Source organism: Barbus barbus (assembly GCF_936440315.1).
Source record: "Barbus barbus genome assembly, chromosome: 6".
NCBI classification, from domain to species: Eukaryota; Metazoa; Chordata; class Actinopteri; order Cypriniformes; family Cyprinidae; genus Barbus; species Barbus barbus.
In genome coordinates this window covers 22,513,712-22,541,625 of record NC_136734.1, presented here as the reverse complement: position 1 = coordinate 22,541,625, position 27,914 = coordinate 22,513,712, and the positions used below count along the sequence as shown (strand labels likewise).

The 27,914-nt window shown below is 35.5% G+C and overlaps 1 protein-coding gene across 1 annotated transcript in view; it reads right to left on the bottom strand.

Moving 5' to 3' along the window:
- The window catches only part of LOC306871778 (electrogenic sodium bicarbonate cotransporter 1-like), a 54,833-nt gene extending 29,120 nt beyond the window's left edge, over window positions 1-25,713 (bottom strand). The window contains exons 1-5 of the mRNA XM_079419926.1: window positions 25,412-25,713; window positions 18,728-18,901; window positions 7,847-7,982; window positions 5,194-5,354; window positions 2,905-3,057 (exon numbers count right to left, since the gene is read on the bottom strand). Coding sequence (XP_079276052.1) covers window positions 2,905-3,057; window positions 5,194-5,354; window positions 7,847-7,982; window positions 18,728-18,901; window positions 25,412-25,598 — 811 coding nt within the window. The 5' untranslated portion in view covers window positions 25,599-25,713. The remainder of the gene's footprint in view (window positions 1-2,904; window positions 3,058-5,193; window positions 5,355-7,846; window positions 7,983-18,727; window positions 18,902-25,411) is intronic.
- Window positions 25,714-27,914: the final 2,201 nt, after the last annotated feature.

Genomic DNA, 27,914 nt, shown 5'->3' with positions numbered 1-27,914 from the left:
TTTTATAATGTACTGTGGCCGCCCAAAGTGTAGCACAATGACAATAATAAAAATAATCACAATAACAAATAAAAAAGGTCATATCATACAATCTTAAAAATAGTTTCTTTATTGGCATCAACGGTTCCATGAAGAATCTTTAACATCCATGTAAACTTTTCATTGCACGAAAGGTTCTTTTTTATGAAAAAGGTTTCTTCAGATTATTAAAACATTCTTTACACTATGCAAACTTTTCACTGAAAAGTTCTTTGGGGAACCAGAAATGGATGATCTATGCATCGCAGCAAAAGCATCCTTTTGAAACCCTTATTTTTAAGAATGTACATTCTGTATGATTTCATTTGTCCGTAAGGTGTTATTTAATTATTCAATGAACTCTTTAAATGGTCTAGGAAGATTTGGTTCCCTTTTTAGCTACAATGCTATGCTATTCTATCACAGCTACTGTATGTTACACAATACGTGGGGTGAAGGGACACATATACAGTACATGTACTGGCAACTGGCAAGTTGGACTTACTAGGCCATCCCACACTTGGACTTCCAGGGGCTCGCAACACCTCCTCTGAGGTGCGAGTCATTAGACAAGGCACTGAAGTCTCAAGTGGATTACGTGCTTTTAGTGACAAGTGCAGCAGAAAGGATAAAAGATAGTAAGAAGGGTGAGAAGAAAGTTTATTAAGGTGATAGAGGTCAGTGGTTTTAAGCATAAAGTTTAGTTAGTTTTGTAAAAGACTGTGTAAAATTGGTGTAAAATCACTCAGGAAAAGATAGGATTTGTTAGAGGTAGAGGTAGAAAAGCAGAGTTAAAGCAAGTTTGTTTTTGTTTTTTCAGGAAACAAAAGTTCAAGTGAATAACATTTATGTCACATTCAAAAAGTCAAATGGTCAATGAATCACAGGATTCATGGTATATTCAATCTAATGAGCTGGAAAAATGCTGGCATGATCTTTGTGTAAAGTTTTATCAATGCACTATGTATCTTAACTGAAGGCATGCAAATATTATTGGCAAAAATTGAATGATTCTTTTGACCATTGCTTTATTTGAAGTGTTGTCTCGTCTCGTCTTTTAAACATTGTTCTCAGATTAGTTTATTAGTTCACAAGTTCATAACAGGTTACATTCTCCCAGGGCCTCATTTTGTCGGATCCCCCTCCTCACGCGCCAATGAAAGACGTTTGCGCTGACCTATAATGTGCATAAATGCGCGATGTATGAAGCAGAGGCTTTGGAGCAACACAGACCATGCACTCGTACAAGTGCGACCACGTCAAATTTTAACTCGCACATTCTCAAAAAATGGTCGCAGTCTAGAGCCCTGCCATACTTGCTATATTGAATAAATGTTTGCAGGAATTTCCCTCATTATAAACTTGAAATCTGCGGGGATGAGTAAAACTGTGATACACACACAATCCCCCACAAAATTCTAGACAGGATTTAGTATAACTCTATTACAGAGATTTGTGAAATAAACCCCCCCAACTGATGCACGCTGTTAATCACTTAAACTTGTCCACCAATGTGACCGGCTGAATGTTCCGTTACCTCTCCCTCCTCTAATCACATGCCGGATCCATCACCCCACTTTGTTCCAGGACCTCGAAATTTACAAATTAAGCACTGCATTCTCCACAATGTAATGTAACAGCCTATTCTGTGCATTACTGAAAAACATATGCATACAGGACAGTAAACAAAATCAAGGACTGAAAAGGAACAAGTTACTATTTAAAAACCCCATGAACTCTTTTCATGTCTACTAGCTCTGCCTATATGCTTGTGTACTCCTTAAAAAGGCCTACATTAACCTTTAGCAAATACTGATGACTCATCCTGGACTACAGAGAGTTTTGAGCAATCAAATGCTCTCTGGAATGAGAATGTGTAATTAACGCGTACTGGTTATTTAAAAACATACAATCCCATTGATATGTCACACATAAACCTCATGTTGTAAGAGAAAATACACTACTATTCGAAAGTTTGGGGTCAGTAAGATTTTTTTAAGTTTTTGAAAGAAGTATCTTCTCACAAAGGCTGCATTTACTTGATCAAAAATACAGTAAAAATACAGCAGTACTGTAAAACAGCCTCATCTTCAGCATCAGATGATCCTTCAGAAATCATTCTAATATGCTAATTTGGTGCTCAAGAAACATTTATTATATATCATCAATTTTGAAAACAGCTGTGCTGCTTAATATCAGAAACGATACATTTTTTCAGGATTATTTTATGAATAGAAAGTTCAAATGAATATAATTTTTTTAAATAGATACAGCATTATAAATGTTTTTAACTGTCACTTTTGATCAATTAAATGTGTCCCTGGTGAATAACCAAGAAAAAACAAGACCTAACCCCAAACTTTTCAACGGTAGTGTCAACGCCAAAGAAGGTGCTTGTGAAGGGATTTCATGGAGTCTTTAAACAAACAGAGACGATTAAAAGGAAAAATATAAAAGTCTAATTCTATGCTGAGTCAACAGTGAATCAGAAAATTGGTAAATCATTAGTAAAACTATTCTTGTGGTCTGTGTGACTAATGCATTTAAATATGTAAAAATGCGAAGATAAGGATGCAAATCTCCTGGATAAAATGTGAGGCGTAAAATAAAAATATTTGGTATTCTTCAGTTATCTTTGAGAATAACACAAGAAAATTCAAAACACAAAATCACAAAAGAATGTGAACAAATTATATTTTTGAAAAGTGTGGAGAAAAAATCCACAAAAGACTTCATAAAATTGAAGAAAAAAATAAGACTCTTAATATTAAAAAAATATATATAAATATATATATATATATTACTAGCTTAAAAGGAAAAAGGAGGGTATAAACTGCACCAAACTGGCACCTATATTATCATTATCTGGGGTGGAAAACAGCCTACTTGCGCTGGAGACCGTCTTGCCAATGTCAGCTAAGGAGCGAAGATTGGACTTCTTGGTCTGGTGGCGATGCTTCCTCAGCAAGGTGTACATGACCTTATCTTTCAGATCAGCTTTCAAGAGACCGTTTTCAATCTGACTGTCAGTGATCATTTCTGAAAGAGAGAGACCAGAGTGAATGCCAAACAAAGAGAGGTAGACAGCGAGAAAGCAAAATTGGCGTTAGAAGAGACCTACCTTGTGGTTATTTTGCTTCTATAGACTTTGAGAAGCTCATTACAGCCCCTTCACAACTAAGCAATCTTTTCATTTAAATACCAACTTCACATAACACTGTTCATCAAACTTTTAACTAGAACTTGAAATTGAACTCTCCAAAGGAACTTGCAGTGAGTGTCAGTGAAGCGACACATTGCCTTCTATTCTTAGCCATCGGAAGTGGACGTCTAATGAGGCAGTGGCTTGTGCGTAAGATTGTCTGGTGGTTTCAGTAAGCATCTATTTTTATAAAAGCGGGTCAAAGACACGAGGCCCGGGCCCTCGGGCCCTTTTTGTGAATGGTTTGCCCCTTAATGGCCAATCCTTCAATTCATTTTTATCTCAAAAGGCACTCTATAAGGTTGACCGAGCTTAACTCAGCCAAACTTTACATTTGCTTTAAATTGATAATATCACTTGACACATCATGCTCTGAGTAAGAGATACGGCTAGGGGATTCAAGAATGCTAATTAATAAATCTAATTTGATCGGGGGCAGTGGTTACAATCTAACCAGCCATCTTAAATCCAAAGAGCTCCAGTAAATGAGTCGTTTTTTTCAACCAATCCTCCTTCCTAAAAGCAAGCTTTTACAAAACAATTACCAGAAACACATACTTTGCTATCAGTGCACTACAGTTATTTAGCGGCCACAAAATTTTCATTCTGATCTTCCTCAAGCACTGCTTGAATTCAGTATAAAAGAAATGGCCATCCTGAATGGATGCAATCACCCGTGCATCTGAGCCCAGAGTTACAGCGAGGGTTGAGAGAGGACTGTATTAAACAGAGCTATGAATACATCCTGACATGTGAGCATTTGGAAACCGAATAAAAATGGGCTGTGCTGGCCAAGACCGTGCATGCATGTCACACGTGCTATCTCTCATATCTTACAGTACACTTGGAAAAGCGGAGTCTGATCTGCTCTAAAATGTTATCTTTCTGATATTATCTTTCTGATAACGTCTGATATTTATTTTTCCCTTTGTCCTCTGACAGGGCTGAGAGCTGATGGAACCATCCTGCATGTTTCTATTATATAAAAAGAAGCTCCATGATAGAAAAAAAGTGGCTCCTAAAACCTGCTGATAAAAAAAAACACATGCAAAATGATGCAAAATGAACAATGCATAAAACTAGATTGTTTCATCCATTTGACAGACATCCTGTCCATATAAACAGTCAAACTGCACAGCAACACGAAATTGATAATACTCACAAATAACATTTCATTGCTATAAATTTTATTAAAATATTTTCTGACCTTTGCATCAAAAGCAGTTTGTGCATAAATCACGTCAGATGAGAGGTATATATTAAATTATTAAATTAACAACAAAAAAATAGTAATTAAAAGTTGAAATAACATTTTTTTAAATCTCATTGCAAAATAATAATTAATTTAAAAAATAGTTAAAAATTAAATAAATAATCTAGAATCCCCCTATTTTTACCCATCTCTTGTCATATGGCACTGTGAAATTAAAATATTACAATAAGTCAATCTGAATGTTAAATGAAATATTATGTAAAAGTTCAATACAATTTGTTTTCAAAACTTGTAACCTTCTCTTTTGAAAAAAACAGCATAGGCCAGTTAGGTATGTTTTGAAGCATGGCAGCTGGTTTGAGATGGTTTAAATTAGTCCTTAGTTAGCCATAAGTTAATTTAAACTGGTCATGTGCTGGTCCTAAGCAACTAGACCCTGCTCAGGACCAGCTTAAACCAACTCAGGGCCAACTAAGGACCAGCTCAAAACAGCTGCCATGCTTCAAAACATACCTAACCGGCCTATGCTGGGTTTGTTTTTTTAATAGGGTTGATATAGACTGCAACGTCATATTAAAGATTAATTTTGTAATTGTTTGTCTCTCAAGTCAGTGTAAACGTGGGCCACTGTGTTCATAGATCCCTCTGTTGAGCACCAACACTATTTCGGTGAAAAAAACCTTTATGTGTGTAACCAAAACTGCTTATGGCAGTAGAGCATCCATTGATAAGACAAAATAACTGCAGAAGAAACACTTACCAACGACCCCTGGCAGTGTGTTGGCCTCTAGGTCCAGCATGATGGTGCCCTTCTCTATACATGTCCTAAGCTCAAAGAGACTATGTAGGGACAGAGTGGCCACGTGTGGTTTACTCCACCTCTCCCCACCTTTTTCCACCTTCTCTTCAAACTTGATCCACCTTCGAAGAAAAAAACAACAACAGACAGCTGAAGGTACTGAAGTTGGAATATGAACAGTTCTGAATGAAATTGACTTGCAGTGGCACTTGAACACTGATTTATTAATTTTGGTGCTCAAGAAACATTTCTTGTTATTTGTAACAATGAAAATGTATTTGATTTTCACTTTTGATGATTTTCATATGTCCTTGCAGAAAAATAACATTAATGTTTCTAGTGCTGCCAAACAATTAATCACGATTAATCGCATCCAAAATAAAAGTTTTTAACATATATGTATGTGTACTATATATATATAATTACAGACACATACAGTATATATTTAAAAAATATATTTACATGTATATTTATATTCTTATATTTTATATTATATTAATACATTTAACATATAAACATAACAAAGTGGGAAACCGGGAAAGTTTCCCACTTTCCCAACAAACCGGGGAAGTCGTGGCCTAATGGTTAGAGAGTCGGATTTGTAATCCAAAGGTTGCGGGTTCGAGTCTCGGGCCGGCAGGAATTGTAGGTGCGGGGAGTGAATGTCCAGCGCTCTCTCCACCCTCAATACCACGACTGAGGTGCCCTTGAGCAACTGCTCCCCGGGCGCTGCAGCATAAATGGCTGCCCACTGCTCCGGGTGTGTGTTCATGGTGTGTGTGTGTTCACTGCTGTGTGTGTGCACGTTGGATGGGTTAAATGTAGAGCACGAATTCCGAGTATGGGTCACCATACTTGGCTGAATGTCACTTCACTTCACTAACATATTTTTCATGAATATATACATGCATGTGTTTGTATGGTCACACTTTATATTAGGTGGCCTTAACTACTATGTACTTAAATAAAAAAATAAGTACAATGTACTTATTGTGTTCATATTGTATTGCAACACACTATTGCTGCTATTGAGGTGGGATACGGGTAAGGTTAGGGACAGGTTTGGTGGTATGGGTAGGTTTAAGGGTGGGTTAAGGTGTAAGGGATGGGTTAAAAGTGTAATTATAAATGTAATTACAGAAATTAGTTACAGATGTAACTACATATAGGCATTTTTAAAAATATAAGTACAATGTAAGAACATGTATGCACACAATAAGTGCATTGTACCAAATTATTAATTTAAATGTAAGTACATAGTAGTTAAGGCCACCTAATATAAAGTGGGACCGTTTGTATTTATATATAAATCATAATAAATAGACACAGTATACACACATATATTTTGTAAACAAAATTAATCGTTTGACAGCACTAGAAAAATCTTACTGACCCCAAACGTTTAATGGTAGTGTTTTGTAAATCTACCATCAGAAACAATTACCAATCCCAGACATGAGACTAGAATCTAAAGCAACCCTCATATTCAACTCTGATCTTTCCCCTGTACAAATCTGTTTATTAAAACTGATGACCCTGCTTGAAAGGCTTTAATATGTAATCCTTAATCCTAAAATACACAAACAACTGGTAATCTCATCTCTAAAACAATCTCTCAAATAAAATCTTGATTGGAAATTAAAAGATCAGCAGTAATCATTCTTGTATTTATTTAATCTGTTAAATGCCCGCTGTGGCATGTGATAATAGCCGCTGATTGGGGACCACCTGGAGTGCCACTCAACTTTACATGAAACTGCCCCTCTCATTGAATGATCAAATCCTTTCAAGAGCAGCACAGCTCCATAATTGATGTGTGCTGCATGCAAGACTAGTCTTTTATCAGAGACCAAGCTGTATGCTCAAATGAACTCACGATCACAGGGATTTAAAGCAACAGTTACTGTTAAATGATCGGATGTGCTTTTAATGGATGACCAAGTCAACTGGAAACATATGCGTGTTTTCAACTTTCTTCACACCTTTCCCTAAAGATTAATCGGGTTGGATTCATCCCTTTAGAGACTGTCAAGTGTTTAAAATGTCTTCTTATACTGGCACCAAGCAGTCATTGGCAATGAGCCAGTACACTTGAATCTTCTTTTGATTAATTATATGGTGCCTTTGTAACAGGTCTGAAAGAGTAATTAAAACGGTCTTTATTGAAAACAGAACTGTTTGAGGGAATTAAATAATGAAACTCAATTTAATATAACTGCTTTTTATTTTAATGTCTTTTAAAATGCTATTTATTCTTGTGACGGCAAAGCTGATTTTTTTAGCAGTCCAGTCCATTTTTTACTCCAGTCTTCAATGTCACATGATCCTTCTGAAATCATTCTAATATGCTGATTTGCTAATACTTATTCTTTTTTGCAGTTTTTTTCTTCGATGAATATAAAGTAGAAAAGAACAATTTTAAAAAGACACTGTCAAATAAAATAAAATAAAAAAACACAATTGGAGCAAAACCAGAGATAAAATAATACTATTAGACACAAGTTATCAAGCTTTTTTTGACAAAACCTAGTTCCTGCTAATAATACAGACTGTAATAGTTCTGGTCTGTTTTTGAGCCTCATTTAAAGTTCCAACCAAGTCATGACGCACTTACCTGGCAGTTTCCTTCCACTCCATCTCCTGGCCATCAACAGACAGTAGCTCGTCCAGCTCTGTGAAGAGCTGAGGGGGTGCTGGACTGTCATCGTCCTCTCCCAGAATGAATCGAATGCGCTCAGCAGCAGGTGAGACTGCAACAGGAAAAATACTGCGGGTCAGAGGAGAAGGTACAGTCCTGCACATTTCCGGCTTGCCATCATCACTTATGCCATTAGGCCTGATCTCCAGCTCTGGCGGAGGAGGAATCTTGACCACAGACAGGTCTGAATCTGGGTTCGGATCCTGCTTGGAGTCAGACTCCATCTTCTTCTCCTCTTCAGCCTCACTCTTCTCCACATTATTGTTCTCGGTTGTGTTCTCCAAGTTGCTATCTGATGCATCCATCCTAAAGCCCAAAAAACGTTCTGTTCCCCAGAACACGATCAAAGCTGGTGAGGATGGCTGAGAGAGGGAGGGAGGTCAAAGACACGAGACCTCACGCAACCAGCTGCACTCAGACCATCATTAGAGCCCTTCGTGTTGTCTGCTATCCTGTACACCCCACTCTAACACAGTGACACCAAGGTAGTTAAAAAAGGGGTCCCCACTTGTCACCCCAGAGCAACAGCCCGCCCATCGGCTGCTCCGGCTGCACCCCCTCGCCATTGGCCCTCCAACTTTGGCACTCTGCCTCAAGCCCCTCATTAACAATTAGGAAATGTTTCACAAACTGTTCATTCTTCACAAGAGGGCCTCGCTTTCCTTCTCGCTTGTTTTCAAATTTGAATATTTATTAGTTCTTGTGGAACAAAGTAAACTGTAATGTTTAATCTAAATAAAGCCCCTCTCGTCTTATTAACTTAACTCCCACATTAAAGTTTCATCATCAAAACTTGCAAAATCTGGCAGTGAAATTCCGTGGAAAAATTTAAATGCTATTTTATATCAAATTAAGTCAAGTCATTTTAATTTTATATCAAGTCATTTTAATTTTGTTGTGTAAAAACAAATAATACTGTTGAATTAAAAACATTTAAAACATTAAGTAATTAGATGTTTACAAATTTACAGCAGATGTTACCATATGAAATGCATTTTAACATCACTCATTTTATAAGTATAAGTATAAGTGTATATATATATATATATATATATACACACACATACACATACAATGGAATGGAAAATTGCAATGTAAAACAGCTCGCTACAGGCTAACAAACATAATTTAAATCAACCAAAACAGAACAGATTGGAACATTTTTGAATTTTTCAAAGAAGAACTGTTTAAGGTGAAAGGTCATGGTGACAACTTTTCAGTACTGTTCATTATTATTCAGTAAATGTTCAGCAAAGACACTCAGTTTGATTGAACTTCCGCATGGGTATTTTATATATTGTAATAAAAAAGACAGACAGGCTGTCCTCTGAGTCAACCTCCCTTGCTTATGTCACTGGCTTGAGTTGACATTTTCTATTGTTGATAACATCAAAATTAAAATCATGGATACAGTGCTGTTTGAGTAAATCAGTAATCTAATTGTGCAGCTCTGCACTGAATCAGTCTGATTGCTGACGAAACCTCTAGAATGAATTACTATCCATAAAGCAGTTGTGTTTCTTTGAAAAGATAATTAACTACAGTATCTGATTGGATGAAAGGGCTGCACATAACACTTGCTATCCAAAGCCAGTGTTATCCTCAACTTTTACTACTGCTGCTGATATGGTAAAAGTCAGGTTAAAGATGTTATCAGCACCTGGAAAAGTGATAACAGAATGAGAAGAAATTGAAACTCTACTAGCCGTAAAACATCAGCAACTCCAACATATACATAATACCATCATCTATGACACCATATTGCACACCATTATGTTTACAATTCAAAACATTGTAACTGAGACTATAAAAATCTAGAAAATAGCATACAGAGATTTTGCCTTGATAGTCTGCCATGAGCCCTTAACTTAACTGATGAATTCTAAGAACTCAAAAAATGCTTTTTAAAAGACTTTCAAAAGAATTTAATACACACTTTTATTTAACAATAAAAGATGTAATGCTCATTCTTGTATTTATGTTAATAACTTTCTTTTTTTTTTCAAATATACACTACCATCCAAAATGTTTGGGATCAGTAAGATTTGTTTTTAAAGATTTTAATATTTTTATTCAGCAAGGATGCATGGATTATTTACCCAATAATGAAAATTCAGCATTTCCTCACCAATTAAGGTGTATACTCATGCAAACAGTTGCTGGTCCCCATTGGCTTCCACAGTATTTTTTCCATACTATGGAAATCAATGGCCAGCAACTGACCAGCAACTGTTTTGTTAACCACATTCTTCAAAATATCTTCTTTTCTGAAGAATATCTTCTTTTCTGAAGAAACTCATTCAGGTTTGGAACAACATGAGGGTGTGAGCGAACTCTCCCTTTAAGTTCTTTAAAACAGTAAAACATTAATAATGTTAAAAAATATTTCTATAAAAAAATGCTGTTCTTTTGAACTTTCTATCCATCAAATAAACCTGAAAAAAGCATCAAGATTTCGACAAAAATAATTTTTTCAACGCTGATAACAATAGCTGTTTGAGCACCAAATCAGTATATTAGAATGATACTGGAGTAATGGCTGCTAAAAATTCCACTTTGCCAATACAGGAATAAATTGCAATTATATTATTGCATATTTTAAAATATATTAAAGTAGAAAACATTTTAAATTGTAATAATATTTTATAATATTACTGTTTTCACAGTGTTTTTTTTTTCTTTGATCAAATTAATGCAGCCTTTGTGAGCACAAGACTTCTTCCAAAAGAAAAAAGTTAAAATCTTACAGACCGCACTGAACTTTTGAATGGTAGTGTTCAAAATATACTGATATATCAAGACTTTTAATACATGATGTCCACTGTTTATGCTAAACGATTATTTAAGTAATATTTAGAAAATTAAATCTCAAAGTTCAAAGTACAAATTTGTTGATTATTTTTAAGAAATAATCAGACCAGAAATGACCAGGAAGTGCCTAGTTGTCCCAACTCTGTTCTACAAAGTCCACATACAAAGTGACCCTGCGATGCATACAGACAACTCTGCTACGGATACCAAGAACTAAACCTCAGTGGGCACTCGCTTCATGCTGTTGCTAAGCAGGGCTGGGACAGAAGGAACAAGTGAGGGAGAGAGAGAGAGGGTGAGTTCAATACGGGAGAGAGCGCAAAGGACAGATAGAAATGAAAATCGCATCGTTCAAACTAGTTTCAAAGCTGTGGGCACTCTCTCGCCAAGAACTACGACCCACACAAAGGGGACTTTGTCCATGCACCAAGGACTTATGGGAAAAGTGAGGGTGGGAAGTATGCCCAGCGCCCAAAAAGGGACTTAGCTGAGCTGCCACTTCATGCTGGAGAGTCCCAGTCTCACTAGCAACACTGTGCAACATCCCACACGCAAACAGCAGCATCCCAAACCACATTCTTCTCACTGCATCTGAGAGCAAGTATTCAATGACATTCTTGCGCCATGCACAGTCACAGACCAGAAAAACAATAATTCTCACTGCTCACGGGTTTGTGAATTGTGGTGTTGAGGCAATACAAGCTTCCCACGTCTTGTCTGTAGTACAATTAATGGCCTTCACAGCATTATAAGTCCTGTATGCTTGCAGACATAAATTAACTGGCAGGCTTGGCAGTTCAAAAAGAATCTTTCTGAACACACAATATTTACATCAGAAGTCTTGCTCTCTTTGTCTTTTGTTGATGGCAACTGTGCTTTTCAGGAATTTTACAAAGTATGAAAGGCCAGTATGAAAGTCAGCAGCAGTACAGGCTTTTCTAAATGGGTTTCATGAGTTGATGAAAAGCTAATAACGAATTAAACTGAATGTAACATTAAAATAAATGGTAAAATAAATGGTTTCATAATTAATTGAAATAAAAATTATCAAATCAAGGGCTGCATTTCTTTAAGAAGTATACAGTCAGTCGTCCTGCATAGTACAATGTGAGTCTATGAGTTCCCAAAAGTGACCAACAATCCACAATTTAGGTGCAGTTCTGTTTTCACAGGCGAAATCAAGGCTTTTTAGAATTGCAGAATTTCACAGGAGGGTGAACGATTACCCTACACATATTTCACAACAGGTTCAAGTTGGCCATGCAATTTTGATGCATTGTCCAATAGAAAGCTGTTTGGTTTGAACTCTATATGAGTTGTGCTTCATACATTGCTACGCTATTAAAAATAGCAAACAGACCTTTTTGCCTGTGGTTTTTCTCCTGCATTTCTCCAAGTTTCACACCAAAGTTTAAGACTTGGGGTAAAGGGTTTGTACATTTTAGAAATTCTTTCAAGCAACCATGTAACATTTTCACAGAGTTTTTGGACTAATGAGTGCACTGAATGTGAATAATTGCATGCAACATGTTGATGATTATCTATAAAATATTTAGCATTTCAACTGTAAACCTCAGAGGAGAGGATGTACACCTCACTAGTTTACTAGCACAAAAAGGCATAATAAGAGTGTCTATTACAAAGGCTGTCTTTTGTATTTACTCCTAGCAACAGATGCTTGGCAGAAACACACCACTCACCACATATCAAGACACAAAGAGGATTTCAAGTCAGCTTCCGACTGGGATGCACACTCACTAAAAACTAGGTTAAAAAGATATCTGATACACTTGGTAAAACAGAAACTAGAAATAAAAACATTAATGTAGTTTATTATAGTTTAAATAATAATTTGAATCTAATGCAAAATTATTTTGGACATTTCTTTACTGTTTACATGGTGTATCTGCAATAGGGTCTATAATCAAAGTTCTTACTCATTATCAAGTTAATTAATACTACAAACTCTTATAATAGTTTCAACGCTCTGCTTTACTGTACATTCAATAAATATTTAATTTGGAGTAGATTTAAGACCAACTTGATGTGTCAGGTGTGATGTTTCCTCAGACCGTTAGCCTGTGAGAACAAAGTCAAATGTAGGTCACCAATGCTGTGTGTTTCACATCTGTCCAGCAGTGAGGAGCACGACAGTGATTAAACACATTTGAGGCATCACATGCCTGTGATGAGTGGCTCTTGTCTTTTGTTTGAGGCACAAAAGAGTTTTATTCAGAACAACTATTGTTCTTTCACTTGACTGCCTCCCCTGCCATCTCCTACTGACTTCCTGACAGTAACTGATACCCAACTTCACCACAGTACAACTACCACTGTTATCACACCGACTTTCCTACTTCATGGAAAACGTCCACATCCTAATGATTCTTAGAATAGCTGTTGGGGAGAAAAGTAAGCTTAATAAAAGCACAAATGACAAATTGTCTGCTTGAGTTTTCATCTTCCTCTTCAGATTTAATTTTTCTTACCCTTATCACTTTCATTTTCTGTCGCAGGTTATGTTAAATGAAACCTTTTGTTATTAAGTATGTGATTATGCAGCTGTCAGTGCCTGAGTCCCAGTCAGATTAGCAGCATCACCAGGACCCTTTTGTCTGTTCTCCCTTTTTCATTAGCTATTCGATTGGGCCACTTAGCACTCTGTGACTCCTGTACGTGCCTGTCACTCCACATACCTCTGGAGAAATTTACCATATATTTTTTCAATGTCTGCCTCAATATTTCAGCACAAAAACAAAACAAAAAAACACTTAAAATTCACAAAACTATTTGTGTTGAATTCCATAGATACAATTCAAATTTGGTGAAATCACTCAACACAAAATTAATTTCAAGTCTCGATCCTCCTCAGATGTCAGGATTAGAGCCGAGTCAACAAAGGGCCAGGAATTAATTTGGGTCTGACTAACAACTGATGTTTTGATCATAATGGTAGCCCTGAGAGACTAATAAGAATTGAGAAGTCAGTCACTAGAGCACTAAAACATGCCCCGTGTTTCTTTCCTTGTTTTAAAAGTAAAATGTTGTATGCTGATTGGTCAACATGTTCTCATTTTTACGCATGCTAAAATTTACACTAGCAACAGATACGATGCCAAATAACTGCCCAAATTTTTTTATTATTATTACACTACCATTCAGTTGTTTTTAAAAGATTATCTTATGTTCACCAAGCCTGCATTTATGTGACAAAAATAAAAAAAGGTAATATTGTAAAATATTACTACAATTTAAAACAACCGTTTTCAATCTACATTTTGAAAAATGTAATTTATTCCTGAGATGGCAAAGCTGAATTTTCAGCAGCCATTACTCCAGTCTTCAGTCTCGCTTGATCCTTCAGAAATCATTGTAATAGGCTGATTTGGTGCTCAAGAAATATTTATTTTTATTCTCAGTGTTGCTGCTTCATATTTTTGAAGAAACGGTGACACTTTTTTAGGGTTCTTTGATAAATAACAAGTTCAAAAGAACATAATTTACATGAAATAGAAATCTTTTTAGCATTTCTTTCTCTCAAAAATGATTATTGACCCTAAACTAGTAGTGTACATTTAAAGAATTGCATCTTCTAGAGATTGACAAAATCAATAAAATCCATAACATTTTTAAGAAAAACGTTTTCTTAAACGTTTATCCTTTTTTATTATGCTATGCTTAATAACCACTCAAGTGTATATATTGTGAATATGGTCACTAAGCCTAACTATAGCAGAGTTAACAAAAGATAATTAAGACTTTCAGTGAAATATAAATCACATCTATTTTTTTTTTCAGGCTTACTTCACTGGCTGCACTTGTCAAAACTGTTCAACAAAGTACTAATGATGCATAGCGTTAGTCTATTTGTATTCACACATATCCTAGCATGATCTGGTCACTTCCTGGTCATTGGGAATAGTGTGTGGGTGGACATGTGGTCAGCTTTAAGCACCTTTAATCCCAAACATCCCCAAAACACAGTCTGAGGAAGCAGCATATCCAGACACTCTCTACACTTCAATACATGGTCAAATGATACCCAATATACTAAAAAAAAAAAGATGACAAACATATGGACTAGGACATGATAATCCTGCCAAAATAACAATCGACTAAATGTTTCAACATCCACGTGCAGACCTGGATAATCCAATTACACCATTGTAAAGGAATGGAGACCATTTTTTTCACCTTCGATATTAATTAACTAGTCAAGAACATATAGACTTATTATAGCTGGTGATCACATATGAAGGTTGGACTTGGAAGAAGGTAAGATTAACTAATTATAACCTGCAGTGGAGGGAGAGAATAACTGTAGTTGAGAGGATTACAGTGCATCGGCCCTCCTGCTTCTGGGTTTAAGAGATCTCCTGTGGGACGTCCTACTAAGCAGAGGGTCTGACTGGCTCCCACTGATAAAATGTAAACATATGCAGGAACCATCAAGAGAGGGGACAGAACACCAATTCTAAAAACTAAAAATAATTTTAGAAGTCACAACAGATAATGTGTTCCTCTAATGTGTTGCGACTTCTAAAAATCCACTGCACTGGAAGGCAAATGGAAAGGAATCTCCACATCATGTGAGAAAAACTAAACAGACGAAAAGAGAAAGGCTTTGAATAAAAACCCTGAAAACAACAACCAGTTGCCTCTAACTGTAAAGCTCACATCAGATCAGTAACAATGATCTTACACAACATAGAGGAGAGCTTCCCACCTATATTTGGACACATGTTTCTGATGGAGGCAGAAAGGAATAAGACAAGGTTTCTTCAGCATTAAATATACTAGAGCGTGACAGGCAGCTCAAGAGCACTGAAGTGGAATTAGCAGAATTCTTCTAAAAAAACAAGGCCAGTTTAAAAGGACAGAAAATTATAGCATTACTCACTCATTCATATGTAATCTTATATCTGTATGACTTTTACATGCAATTACAATAAATGGAGGCCTGGAGCTTCCATCTTCAAAAATGACCACAAAAGAGGTCCACGTGACTGGTCAGCTACCTTTAGGTACTTTCAAGTTATATAAAATCTTTGCGAGATGAACGACTTGAAATGTAGGCTAATTTTTATTGACAGTTAATCAGAGTCAGCGAGTCAAACTCAAAAACCAGTCCAAATCATAAACAACTCATCGGGACCAGTTTTGTAAATCATCAATTCATTGAGAAGATGTGATTCCAAAGAAATATATATATAGAAATCACATGTTGCTATTTCTCTCATGAACTCTCAAGTCATATGGACAAGTTTCATGTTGCTTTTTTGTAATTTTGGAGATTGACAGCCCAAGTGTTCATTTACTTTTATTATACTGAATAGAAAATTAAAAAAAATTTGTATTACACAGAAAAAAATCATAGAGGTTAGGAATGATAAATAATAAAACTAATCCCCAACTAGTCCTTTAAGAAGCAGGGATATAAACACATTTAGAACATTTCCTGCTGGCAATTTATTTTTTACCCCATACTGTTCACATTTAAGGAGATTTACTGTGTTATTTGCTGCAGCCTATAAAGAGGAAGATTGATACTAACAAACATGCATCCAGATCAGGGATAACAATCAGGAAGTAATCATCTACAGACAAAAGGTCAACACTCACGCTGCGCAGGGTCGAAAGGCAAGGAGCCAGGACATTGTTACATGTGTGCCTGCCCTAATCTTCTGCATTACTATATCAATTTCCATCAGAAAATCCCTTGCATGGGAAAAGCAGACACTGACACATTATACAACAATATATGTGGAGAATTCTGCCATGGGCAAAACATATAAGTAATACACCCATTAAAAAAATGGTCAGATTATACTATGTGTAATGAAATGTATGAAAGGTCACTCTCCGTTTTAAACCTCCTCTGCTTAAATGCCAACAAAACAAAAAAAACAGGAAATCCCGCCCCAATCTCACATCATTAATTGAGCCAGAAAAGTCTACAAATCGATCAACAAATGGCTTACTTATAGTTGTGTGCCTTAACGATCGGAGAAAGTATTTTAAAAAAATGACAAATTTATCCTTTAAGGATAAATTATTCTTAAGAATTATCCTTAAATTCTCATTATCCTTTAAGGATAATGTTGATTCATAGAACAAATTCTTTTAAAATGGTTAATTGTGTTAATGTGGTCCTAATAAAACGGTAACACTTAAAGATAAGGTTACATTTGACAAGTCAATTACATGATATATAACACAAACTAACAATAAAAGCATTTATTAATGTTAATTAATGTTAACATTAATAAATAATGTTATAATGTTAATTTTAACATTTATCAAGAAATACATTATCAAAATAAAATAAAAATTGCATCTGCTAATATTATTTAATGCTGAGCTAACGTATTTTTGACTAATGTTAAAGATTAATAAATATTGCAACAAGGTCTTATTAATTTTTTAATGTTAGATAATGAATTAACTAATGTTAGCTGATGGAACCTTACTGTAAAGTTTATTGTAAACCATGTTTTTTGATGAAGGACATTCAGAGGATGAACTGAAATCCCAGAGATGGTAGGTCAGCTGAGCTTTGGCTCCACATCACTGTCAAGTTCTGCATTCTGCTTGGCTGCACTTGAGTTTCCATTAGGAGCTGAATAAGTTAAAGGTCAATAGCCGGGTTTGTGCAGAGTCAGCGCAGAAAACTGTACTAAAACCAGCAGATTTAAGAATTTATAAGAATAAATCAGCCAGAACTGTGTCATTATTTACTCACCCGCATGTCGTTCCAAACCCCCATGCTCTTATTTCTGCAGTAACACACAGGAAAAAATTAAAACAAAGTGTCTCACAAATCTAACACGCCACCAAACGTCTTTAGTTCTCAAGTGTCTTCTAAACGGAAATCATGGCATCAAACCTGATACACTAGCTCAACTTAAAATATAGCATACAAATCATATGTACTACTTTTATTTGTACTTGACTATAAATCTATACTATAAAAAGTCTTACACCAGGTCCTAACTACAGGCGACGCAACACCATGACATGCAATAAAAGGTATCTTTTTTTTCAAGTTTTGGTCCAAATTAGCCGCGACGATGACGCACAAAATTTCTATTTTAGAAACGGTTTCTATTTCCACGATATCGCGGCTGGAACAACAACATACAAACTATATTACAGTAGATAATCTCAGGTGATTATGTACTTTATTCAAAGTTAAACGTGTCTAATAGCAGTTTAAATATCATTTTGTCGCATCGTGTGTAGTTAGGACACGGTTAATCGTGTTAGTATGGAAAAATTCTGTGTAAAGACAGTTTTAAAGAAAAAATAACAGCAATGTCATGATGGAGAGTAAATGAATATTTTCTTTGTTTGGTAAATAATTCATTTAAACCCACAATTTTTGGACTTTGACTTCTAAAAATAAGTCTACATCACCACTGTACGATTTTAGGGCAACATTTTCCTCACATGACCTTGGAATCATCATGTTCTTTCTCCGTGTCTGCCTCTGCCTCGCTTATACGATCCCTTTCACCTCCTCTCTTCCTCCTCATTCTCCCTTTCAGCTATCACATCATTAGAGAGCATTCAAAGTCCTGGCATCCAAATCAACAGAAACGCCTCCTAAGTGATCCTCCCTTGGGCATATAATCCTTCACCATTAGAAATCTCAGAGACACACATACTTCCCTCCTCCAGCGGCTCACATCAGGCAATCGTGACCCATTTGGATGGTTATTACTTACACGCAGGGGCCTTAGTCCCTGTCTGTCCAAACACACTCATCCGCTGGCTAGGCAGCTCTGGATATCTGTTCTGACTAAGTAGAGTCAGCAGCAGCCTTGGCTTGTAGCTGTGTGTACATGTGTATGTGTGTGTGTGTGTGTGTGTGTGTGTGTTTGTGTGTGTGTGTGTGTGTGTATGTGTGTGTGTGTATTTGTGACTGGCTCTATGAAGGAGCCCTCAGCATTAACGTGAACTGACGGCTCTTTGGCAAACGCTTACTGAGTGGTTTGAGGATGCTGTTGCTGGCCTCCTCATTGTTCTCTGCATCCAACCTGTCCGAAGCGTTCTCAGTCACTTTCTCCTTTCTGTCCTTGTGACTGGTACGTCGGCGATGACGTCTCCGTCGCCGGTAGCTCTTAGGCACATGCACACCGATGTATATGGTGTGGTGACCTGAGAAGGTAAAATTGAGAAGACAGGTCATGCTATTAAGTTCACATGACACCACACAAAGCATAAGTAACACAAAAAAATTCTTGTCTAGTTTTTCAGTATTAATATTGAAATAGCCATATAACAAGATTTGTTTTCCTGACTATAATTATTTTCAAAAAATATACTCTACTATTCAAAAGATTGGGGTTGGTAATATATTTTTATATATTTTAAGACGTTTCATATGCATTCATTTGAAACTACAGGAAAAACAGTAATCTTGTGAACTATTATTATAGATTGAAAATAACTGCCTTTCATTTTAAAATATTATTTTATTTATTTTATTATTTTAATTATGATCCTTTAGAAATCATTCGGATATGCTGATTTGGTGCTCAACAAACATGTCCTATTACTATCAATGTCGAAAAAAGTTGTGTTGCTCAGTATCTTTGTGGAAACCATGATATTTTTTTCCAGGATAGTTTGAGGAATAGAAAGTTTAGGAGAAAAGAGAAAATATATAAATACATATATATGGGTAGTTTACAAATGAAAATTGGTCTTTGTCCTATGGTGTAACATAGCAAAAATGTAGGGGGAAAAAAAAACTTAACATTCAAATAACATGAGAAAAATCTATCTTCATTCTTAGAGTTAAAAATAGCATGAGAGAGGTTTCAGTGTTCAATGTTAGAGGTTGCTTTTTATTTTATTTTTATTTTTTTACATTTTTCCGTCATACCATATGACACATTGATATGTCGTCAACTATAAAATTGTACATTATTATTATTATTATTATTATGGTCAACAAGAAAAAAATCACTGTGTTAAAAGAAATCATTTAAATCTATTTATTAATTACTATTCTATTTTTAAAAACAAGTCTTTACATTTGAAATTTTAGTCAATTGTTATTTATCAAATAATAATTAAACAATGAAGAGCGGTGTTGGAACTTGTGATATAGGCCTATCCAGACAGTGCAATTTAATGCACTTTTGGCATTTAAAATTTTAGAGACAAATCAGGTGACAGGATGGTGGAAGGATGTAGAATTTGCATTATTCCTTTAATGAAGGAGCGAACACATCACAGGCAGCATGTGCAATAGCAACACTACCAGTGACAGCAACTCATTTCTGAGTGAATTCTACGGTGGCCGAGTGTCACAAACTCGGCCTCTGTGGCCCTCCCTGAACGCCACTGGAGGGCACCATCACCGGAATATTAAATGAACTGCATTTCCCACAATGCCCTGTACCTGAGACTGATTGCGGCACAGGTGTTTCCCATCACTATTACCCCATATAAGCTGCAGTCGCCAGTAACACTTTGCGAAGTCTTGTATTGCCCTGGCTTATGCTGCTGAGTGGTTATTCCATGTTTATTGAGCTCCCGTTTTCGACCTTGGACTGTTACCTGATATTGTGAGTCTCTGCTACCTGCCTTTGTGACCCGATCTCTGAACTGTTGTTTACTTCCACTGTCTGCCGCCTGCCTCGACTCTAGCCTGGTTTTCGTTTATGGACTTTGATCTATCTCTGACACCCCTGTCGCTGTTGAATGATCCCTGCCTGTTTGACCCTGTCTTATTAATAAAGCTGCAAATGGATCCCCGTGCCTCAGACCCATCATTACACCGAGAGCTCAATGCACTGCAAATAAAAAAACACCGCATATTAAGAAAACAACTTCATCAATTTGACAACACATGCTACAAATGCTCACAACACAACAAAATAAAGAAATGCACGACAAACAGAAAAAACATCTGCAAACTAAGAAAACAACCTCTTCAATTTGACAACACATGCTACAAATGCTCACAACTAAATAAAGAACGCACCGCAAATACTCACAACAAAACCAAATAAAGAAACACGCTGCAAATAAAATTCTTTATTTGGTTGTGTTGTGAGCATTTGCAGCACCTGCTGTCAAATTGATGAGGATGTTTTCTTGATTTGCTGGTGCTTTTTCTATTTGCATGTGTTTTCAGAAGATGCAGCGCGATAAGCTCTCTCGGCCACCGTAGCATTCCCCTCAGTATATCTAAAAGGCTCTTGATGACGTAGATAAACATATACAGAACTAACCGACTCAATCCAAGCCAAGTAAATACAATAATGTCAGTCCTAACATTGTTGTCATGAGATAAACGGCTCCCTACTAACAAGCCATGTGACCATCCTGCAGCAACGCAGTTCAACATCTGTAAGATAAATAATGTGTAGTGCCACTAAGGTCAGGAGCTGGACGTCGACTGTTTGCTTGTGGCCTATTGGTTACAACTTATAATGTAACCCGAGTAAAGACATAAATAAACTTTGTGATTTGCTCAACGCAATTTAGTTACTGTGAAACTTTGTTGGAACTTCATGTTTCATTTTGAGAATTCTAAGCTTCCCCAGGCTAATGCAACAACTGAACTGAGATGTTTAATTAACCAGGCAATAATCTAACATTTATAACATGGCATAAATTGTCAAATAATAAATTTACATTAGCACAGTGTGCTATGCTTATACAGTTAAGCCTAAATTTAATGTAAAGAGTCAGTTTTCAACCAACACCTGCCATTTATTATGGAGCCAATACATTATTCTCATTTGATGCACTGAATTTTAATAATTAATAAGATGTTCATGAAAAGCAATGATAGGGTTAAAGAGCGCATCTCAAATGAAGGTTTTATACACCAGTTAAATGTAAAAAAAAAAAGTACAGCAAAACAAACAAATAAATTGTATTTGGATTTATTCAGGTGCATCTTGTTTTTCACTTACAACACCATCTTTGCACAGTGATTCATGAGCCTCACAACATAACCAAGTGTAACAAGGTTAAATGCCTGACAATCCCCACCATTAGTCAACAGATGAAGCCATTAGAAGCAGTAGCAACATCATGTCTTAAATGGAAAGATAGTCCAGATTACTATAGATAAGACAAATTAGTTCATGCAAGACCATTCTATATTGCTTTTGTTCTATCTTTATTTTCTATGGTATTTTGGTCTATTCTAATTTCTATTTGGTCTAAAATTAATTACTTTCCAATACGTGCAAATTAACATATTTTATGCAAAACAGATTCAGGATGTACTGGATTGAAAACCAAGGGCTGGATTTTTTTTTTTTTTTTTTTTTTGTGGAGATCTCTTCAAAAAAAAAAGTTGATCTATGTGTTTCATATTATTATATTGATAATATACTGTATGACTGTACTCCTGTTTTTATGATTGTTTTAATGTGTTTCTTCTCAAACAGAGACAGTCTTACATTAACCCTGCTAAAACCTTTTAAAACTGACCAGAGTCTGACCAGATGATTATCCACTGAACCTTAACACAATAATCTATTTATTTTGTGCAAAGTCATAAGATACATCATCTATTATTATAAATTATGCAGAGTGTGTTTAAACTGGATTCACAGCCCTGCTGTCTCTTTTCTTATGATTTGCTTTCACTGCCAGCGAAAGATCATTGCATTTGAATGCTGTCCAAATTTTCTTAACAAAGATGACATGTTTGTTTGCATTGAGTGTTATCTCATCTTTTCATCTCTTTATCTTATCTTATTATAACTTTATTTTATGTACTTTACATTTCAACATCTACAACAGATCATACTTTGTTACAGTGTAATTTGTCATAATATGAATTACGTTATATTTATTTTGACCAAAACAAAAACTTAGTTACAAAAAAGCCTTTAAATACTAAATGTTACTTAGACTCAAATTGATTTGGAAAAAAAAAGACATTATGGATATAAATCATGTAGGCTGAGGAAGTGACTCAGTTATCTGCCTGTTTGCCTAAAGTCAAGAATCGGTCAAATCGGTCCGCTCCAGGGCACATCCAGTATGTTTTCTGCAAACATTCTTAGTTTTAAAAATTTTGTCTTAGAAATTTTTTGCAGACTGTTGACATTTTGCCATTTTCTTTGCTTTTTAACAAACAAACAAATGGTGCAGAAAGATCATCAATAATCGCTTATGGATAGGGATCCTACCTATGCTGGAATGGGCGAGAGCAAAATAAGGAAAAGGGAGTAAGAGCAAAGACTAAGAGAAGGAAAGGGAGAGGTAAGAGGGAGGGAGGAACCACAGATTGTCAAGCCAGCTTTGTGCCAAGCTTCCTGTTCTTTCGGAGGGACCCTTTTATATGCGACCATAGAAAGAGGACTGAATTGGAGTGGCACACAATTCGTCACTGGATAAAGCGTATTCCCTGAATCTGGCTGGGCCCTATGGGCTTCAACATCTGAACAACTTGTGTTACCGCAGTAACAGAGCTGTTGAGATGGAGGGTACAAGTACAGAAGATAGCAACACACCACTGTGCATGCTAATATATCTGCTAATAAATCTCTACCTAAAAGAACTGCCACATATGGGCTCTTTGTCTAGCAGGCACATGTTGCTCTGTTATAGTTACTTTGAGGGCAAGCCAATGCTATTTTTTGGATTTCTAAGACTAATGTTCTTTTCATTGTACTACCATTCAAAATGTATGGGGTGAGCAAGATTTTTTATTTTTTTTTTTATGAAATTAATACTTTCATTCAATAAAGATGCATTAAATTGATAAAAAAAAATAACATTAAAGACATATAATATAATGTTACAAAAGATTTCTATTTTAAATAAATGCTGTTCTTTTGAACTTTCTATTCATCACAGAATCTTGAACAAAATATTTCATGGTTTCCACAAGAATATTAAGCACCAAAAACTGTTTTCAACATTGATAATAATAATAATATAAGCAGCAAATAAGCATATTAGGACCTGTGGATCTGATTTCTGAAGGATCATGTGACACTGAAGACTGGAGTAAAGGCTGCTGACAATTCAGCTTTGTGTCACAGGAAGACATTATATATATATATATATATATAACTCTTTGTTTACAATCTAATAATATTTTACAATATTACTGTTTTACTGTATTTTTGATCCTCCCTTGTGAACATAAGAGACTTCGGTAACACTTTAGAATTGGGAAAACTTATTCACTACTAACTACAACTTTTCCCTAAATAAATTCCTAATTTGTTGCTTATTAATAGTTAGTAAGGTAGTTGTTAAGTTTAGGTATTGGGTAGGATTAGGGATGTAGAATAAGGTCATGTAGAATAAGGCATTAGTATGTGCTTAATTAGTACTAATAAATGGCTAATATTGTAGTAATATGCATGCTAATAAGCAACTAGTTAAGAGACCCTAAAATAAAGTGTTACCGAGACTTTTTTCAAAAATAATTAAAAAAAATCTTACCTGCACCAAACTTTTGAATGGTTGTGACGCTTTGGACATTTAAACAGAAGTTACTTAATTAGGCAAACCACCAACAGCAAAACTAAACCAAAATTCAATTTACATATGGCTCTACAATTTCCATTTAAATAGCAGTAATAGTAATCCCATTTAAATAATTCTGATATACTAGTCTTACCATCTCTGCAATATATGGTATGTATACTATGCAAATGTTCAGTATGCACAGATGACTGACTACAATTTAAAATTAATAGTGTAAAACTTGACCTTGACCACTGTGATGAATCAAAGTTTTTTGTTTGTTTGTTTCTTTTTTTCTTCCCACATTTTTTTGCACAAACTTACATTAACATGCCATTTTTTCCCCAGGATCATAACTGCACATGCAATGCACATGCAACAGTAACTTACTACTCTTTTAAAGGTTTATCGTTGCATAATACTGATTTCCTTCCTGTTTTAAAGAATAGCAGGCTGTATAGAGTTTAAACTGTGTAGTATTCAGTAAGCTAAGCTATTATTCATTGTAAACTGCCTCTGCCACACTCTGACAACAGGAAGAGGAGGAACGGTGTTCAATCAGGGCTGAAAGGATAAGGAACATTTAAAGTCATGCAAATTGAAGAAAGAAAGAAGATGAAACAAAGGTCCATCTCTCCTCCCTGCAATCCTTCAAAAGCTAAAGATATCTGCTGTATGTAGCTCAGACACCTGTTGAGGACCTATTGATCACTGCGCTTTTTATTAAGCCTTGAATTAGTTCACATTCATAGATTATACTGAGGTAGCTATTATGTCACAATAAATAATTAAATATATATTTGATAATTGATTCACTCATTTTATTGATTGTCTTGTTTAATTTTTTATTTAGTTTTGTAGAAGCTTAAACAACTTATTCTGATAGCTGTCTAACTTAGATTCACAAAGGTATTAAAAAAACCCTTTAAAGTACTTTCCTAAACATGCTCTTAAATGGCATTAACAACACACTAACACTCATTTAAAGCTATCTTTGGACCGGAAGGAAGCTGGCAAGGTAAACGTGAAGTCACCAGGTATTTGTGCCCTATATCTTCATCACTCTGAAGTAAACATACAAAACGTACTACTCAAATCTAACTATCAAAGCAAAACCCAAATGACTTCACAATAAGAAACATTTCCTAGGCTTCAAACTTTAAAATAGTATATCAAAAACTGACTTTAGACTAAAAATGAGCTACTTACCTTCAACTTCTTCCTGATCACATAAGTGTTTGAGTAACGAGGCCCCTCTGTCCAGCACGGCCTCATCCTCCATCCTGTAGTAGTAAAAGAGGAAAAATGACTGCTCACATTTCTCTTCTAAAGACAACGTGGAGCCATAGCGGCGAGGCTCATTCACTTGCAGTGTGTTTCTGCTAGTACTAGCCATGTTCCCAGGTTAGCAATTAAAGCTAACAAGGGGTGAGTCTTTGGTTCTGGATCCAGCCCTGGTTAGTAGATGTGCGGTGTAACTTATGGGACACGTCCTGTTCTGAGTGCTGCCCTTGAGGGGACGCAGGAGTGGTCAGGTAGACATTGGGAGGCTTATCCGGTCTCTGGGGGATGGGATGGACTGGGCAGCCTAGTAAGATGCTAATTGAGTCTGATGTCCAGGAGGTGAGAGCCAGGCTGCCACACACAGATTTCAGATCAGCTAATGAGCGTTACTAATGCTAATACAACATGTTACATGTGGGTGGAATAAACACGAGCATGGTCTCAAACACTATTTATGACAATTGAATTTCTCCAGCTGGTCTATTATACTCAAGCGATTAGATCAATAATGAAACATAACCTAATCTGTCCTGATATATGAAACTTTACAAACAAACAATGCTTACTGTATTTTACTAAAAATAGTTTGCACCTAACTGTAGTCACACCAGGTCAAAATTGCATTGTTGAGAGAATAAAAAACACAGGTAATATTGCACTGGTTTATTATTACATTAAGAAATATCTTAATAATATATTAATACATTAAGAAAATCCCAGTAAACGATGTTTCAGATAAAAAAATAAATTAATTAAATACATTCCAGAAAATACTGTAGTTATAAAAATAATATTCTGGAATTAAGGCAAATGTGTCCAACATTTAGAATGTTTGAAATGAGGAGGACAAAAATGTATAACCAGCCTGAAACTTATTTCAATATTCTTATATATAATAGGCCTGTATTTTTTACCAGTAGATAAATATCTATATATCTTTACATCATTGTTTTATACATTTAAAGAGTGCACTGTGTAAAAGGCTGTGAAAAAATAAAATAAAATAAAACAAAATAAAAATAGGAAAAAATTCTAAGTGAAGCAAAAACATACAGCAAGAAACACAAACAAATTTGTTCCAATGTACTGGATGTCTGGAATGAGGGGGATAAAGATCCATAGCAGGGCTGAAATGAACTCATTTCCTGTTTGGCATTTTTCAATAATAAGAGTAGAGGTGGTATATGTTATTCCTTTCAGATTTTTTTAAAGACAGTTATATTACTGGAGAAATTATTGTTAATTTCAATACCTTGAGCCAAATCAATTTCTTACTTGAACCATCAAAACCCAGAGCTAACATTTGCATTTTCTATAAGATGATTGTTAGTCAACTCTGAGTGGACTTATGTACGACATGAAGCAGTTAAACCTTTATCTGACATGCTATGCCTGACTAAGACTACCTATTCAACTTAAGCAACAGCAGCACTGTGAGTATCACAATGATTTAAGAGTGATTTTGGCCTTTACGTTTCCAAAGAGTATTATAAATATAAAATGCACATTTATATTTATATTTTTTATCTTTTATTTTATTCTTTTTATTTTTTTTTCTACTTTTCTTTTTCTTAATATTTGTATTCTATACAATTGCACTGTCCTTGGAGCGGACCTGACTTAAATGTCACTGCTGGTTATACTCTGTATAATTGTGTATGTGACGAATAAAAATCTTGAATCTTGAATCTTGAATCTTGAGTATGTTGTTAGAACACAGTGTTTCCATGTCTATTAATACATGGAAGTTTAAATATCTCACATTCTTCATTGAGACTTCACCACACTCTTCATATAAAAGGTACGCTGTAAACTGTATACATTACATTTTCATCTGTGGGAGCATGTAACCATTTGCCCACTAGGGATAAAGATTATTGCTCCAAGCAAGGTGTGACTGCTCTTTGTCACTTTAGAAAGAAGTCCAAAGACCAGACCGAAACAATTCAGTCACTGACATTCTCTTTCAGGAACCGAGGTGTGATAAAAAGTGTACAGTAAATGGATATGAAGTTATTTGTTCAGATCACAATCATCTTTAGAGGTTTGATAATAGAGTGCTTTCCACTTCTAAAACCCATTAAAAACATTTAATGCCCAGAGAACACACTTTAGATAATGATTTCCTCTATGGGCTCATTACATTTTTACAAAACCATAAATGCAAACCAAGATGTAAACACAAACAGGAAGGATAGAGCTTGTTTCTCTGATAAGAGCGCAGAGCTCCCTGAGTGCCCAGTGTTACTGTATATCTCAACTAGATGCAATCAAGCATGCTGAAAAGATGCCAAGTTTAAACACTCAATTCTGGAACCCAGGCTCATTGAACAAATGTGCCTGTGGTGACATTTCAACAAAATTATATTACATTGCTTCTTGCACATTTCATAATACGTTGAAAGTAACACTTTTAAAGTGAAATGTC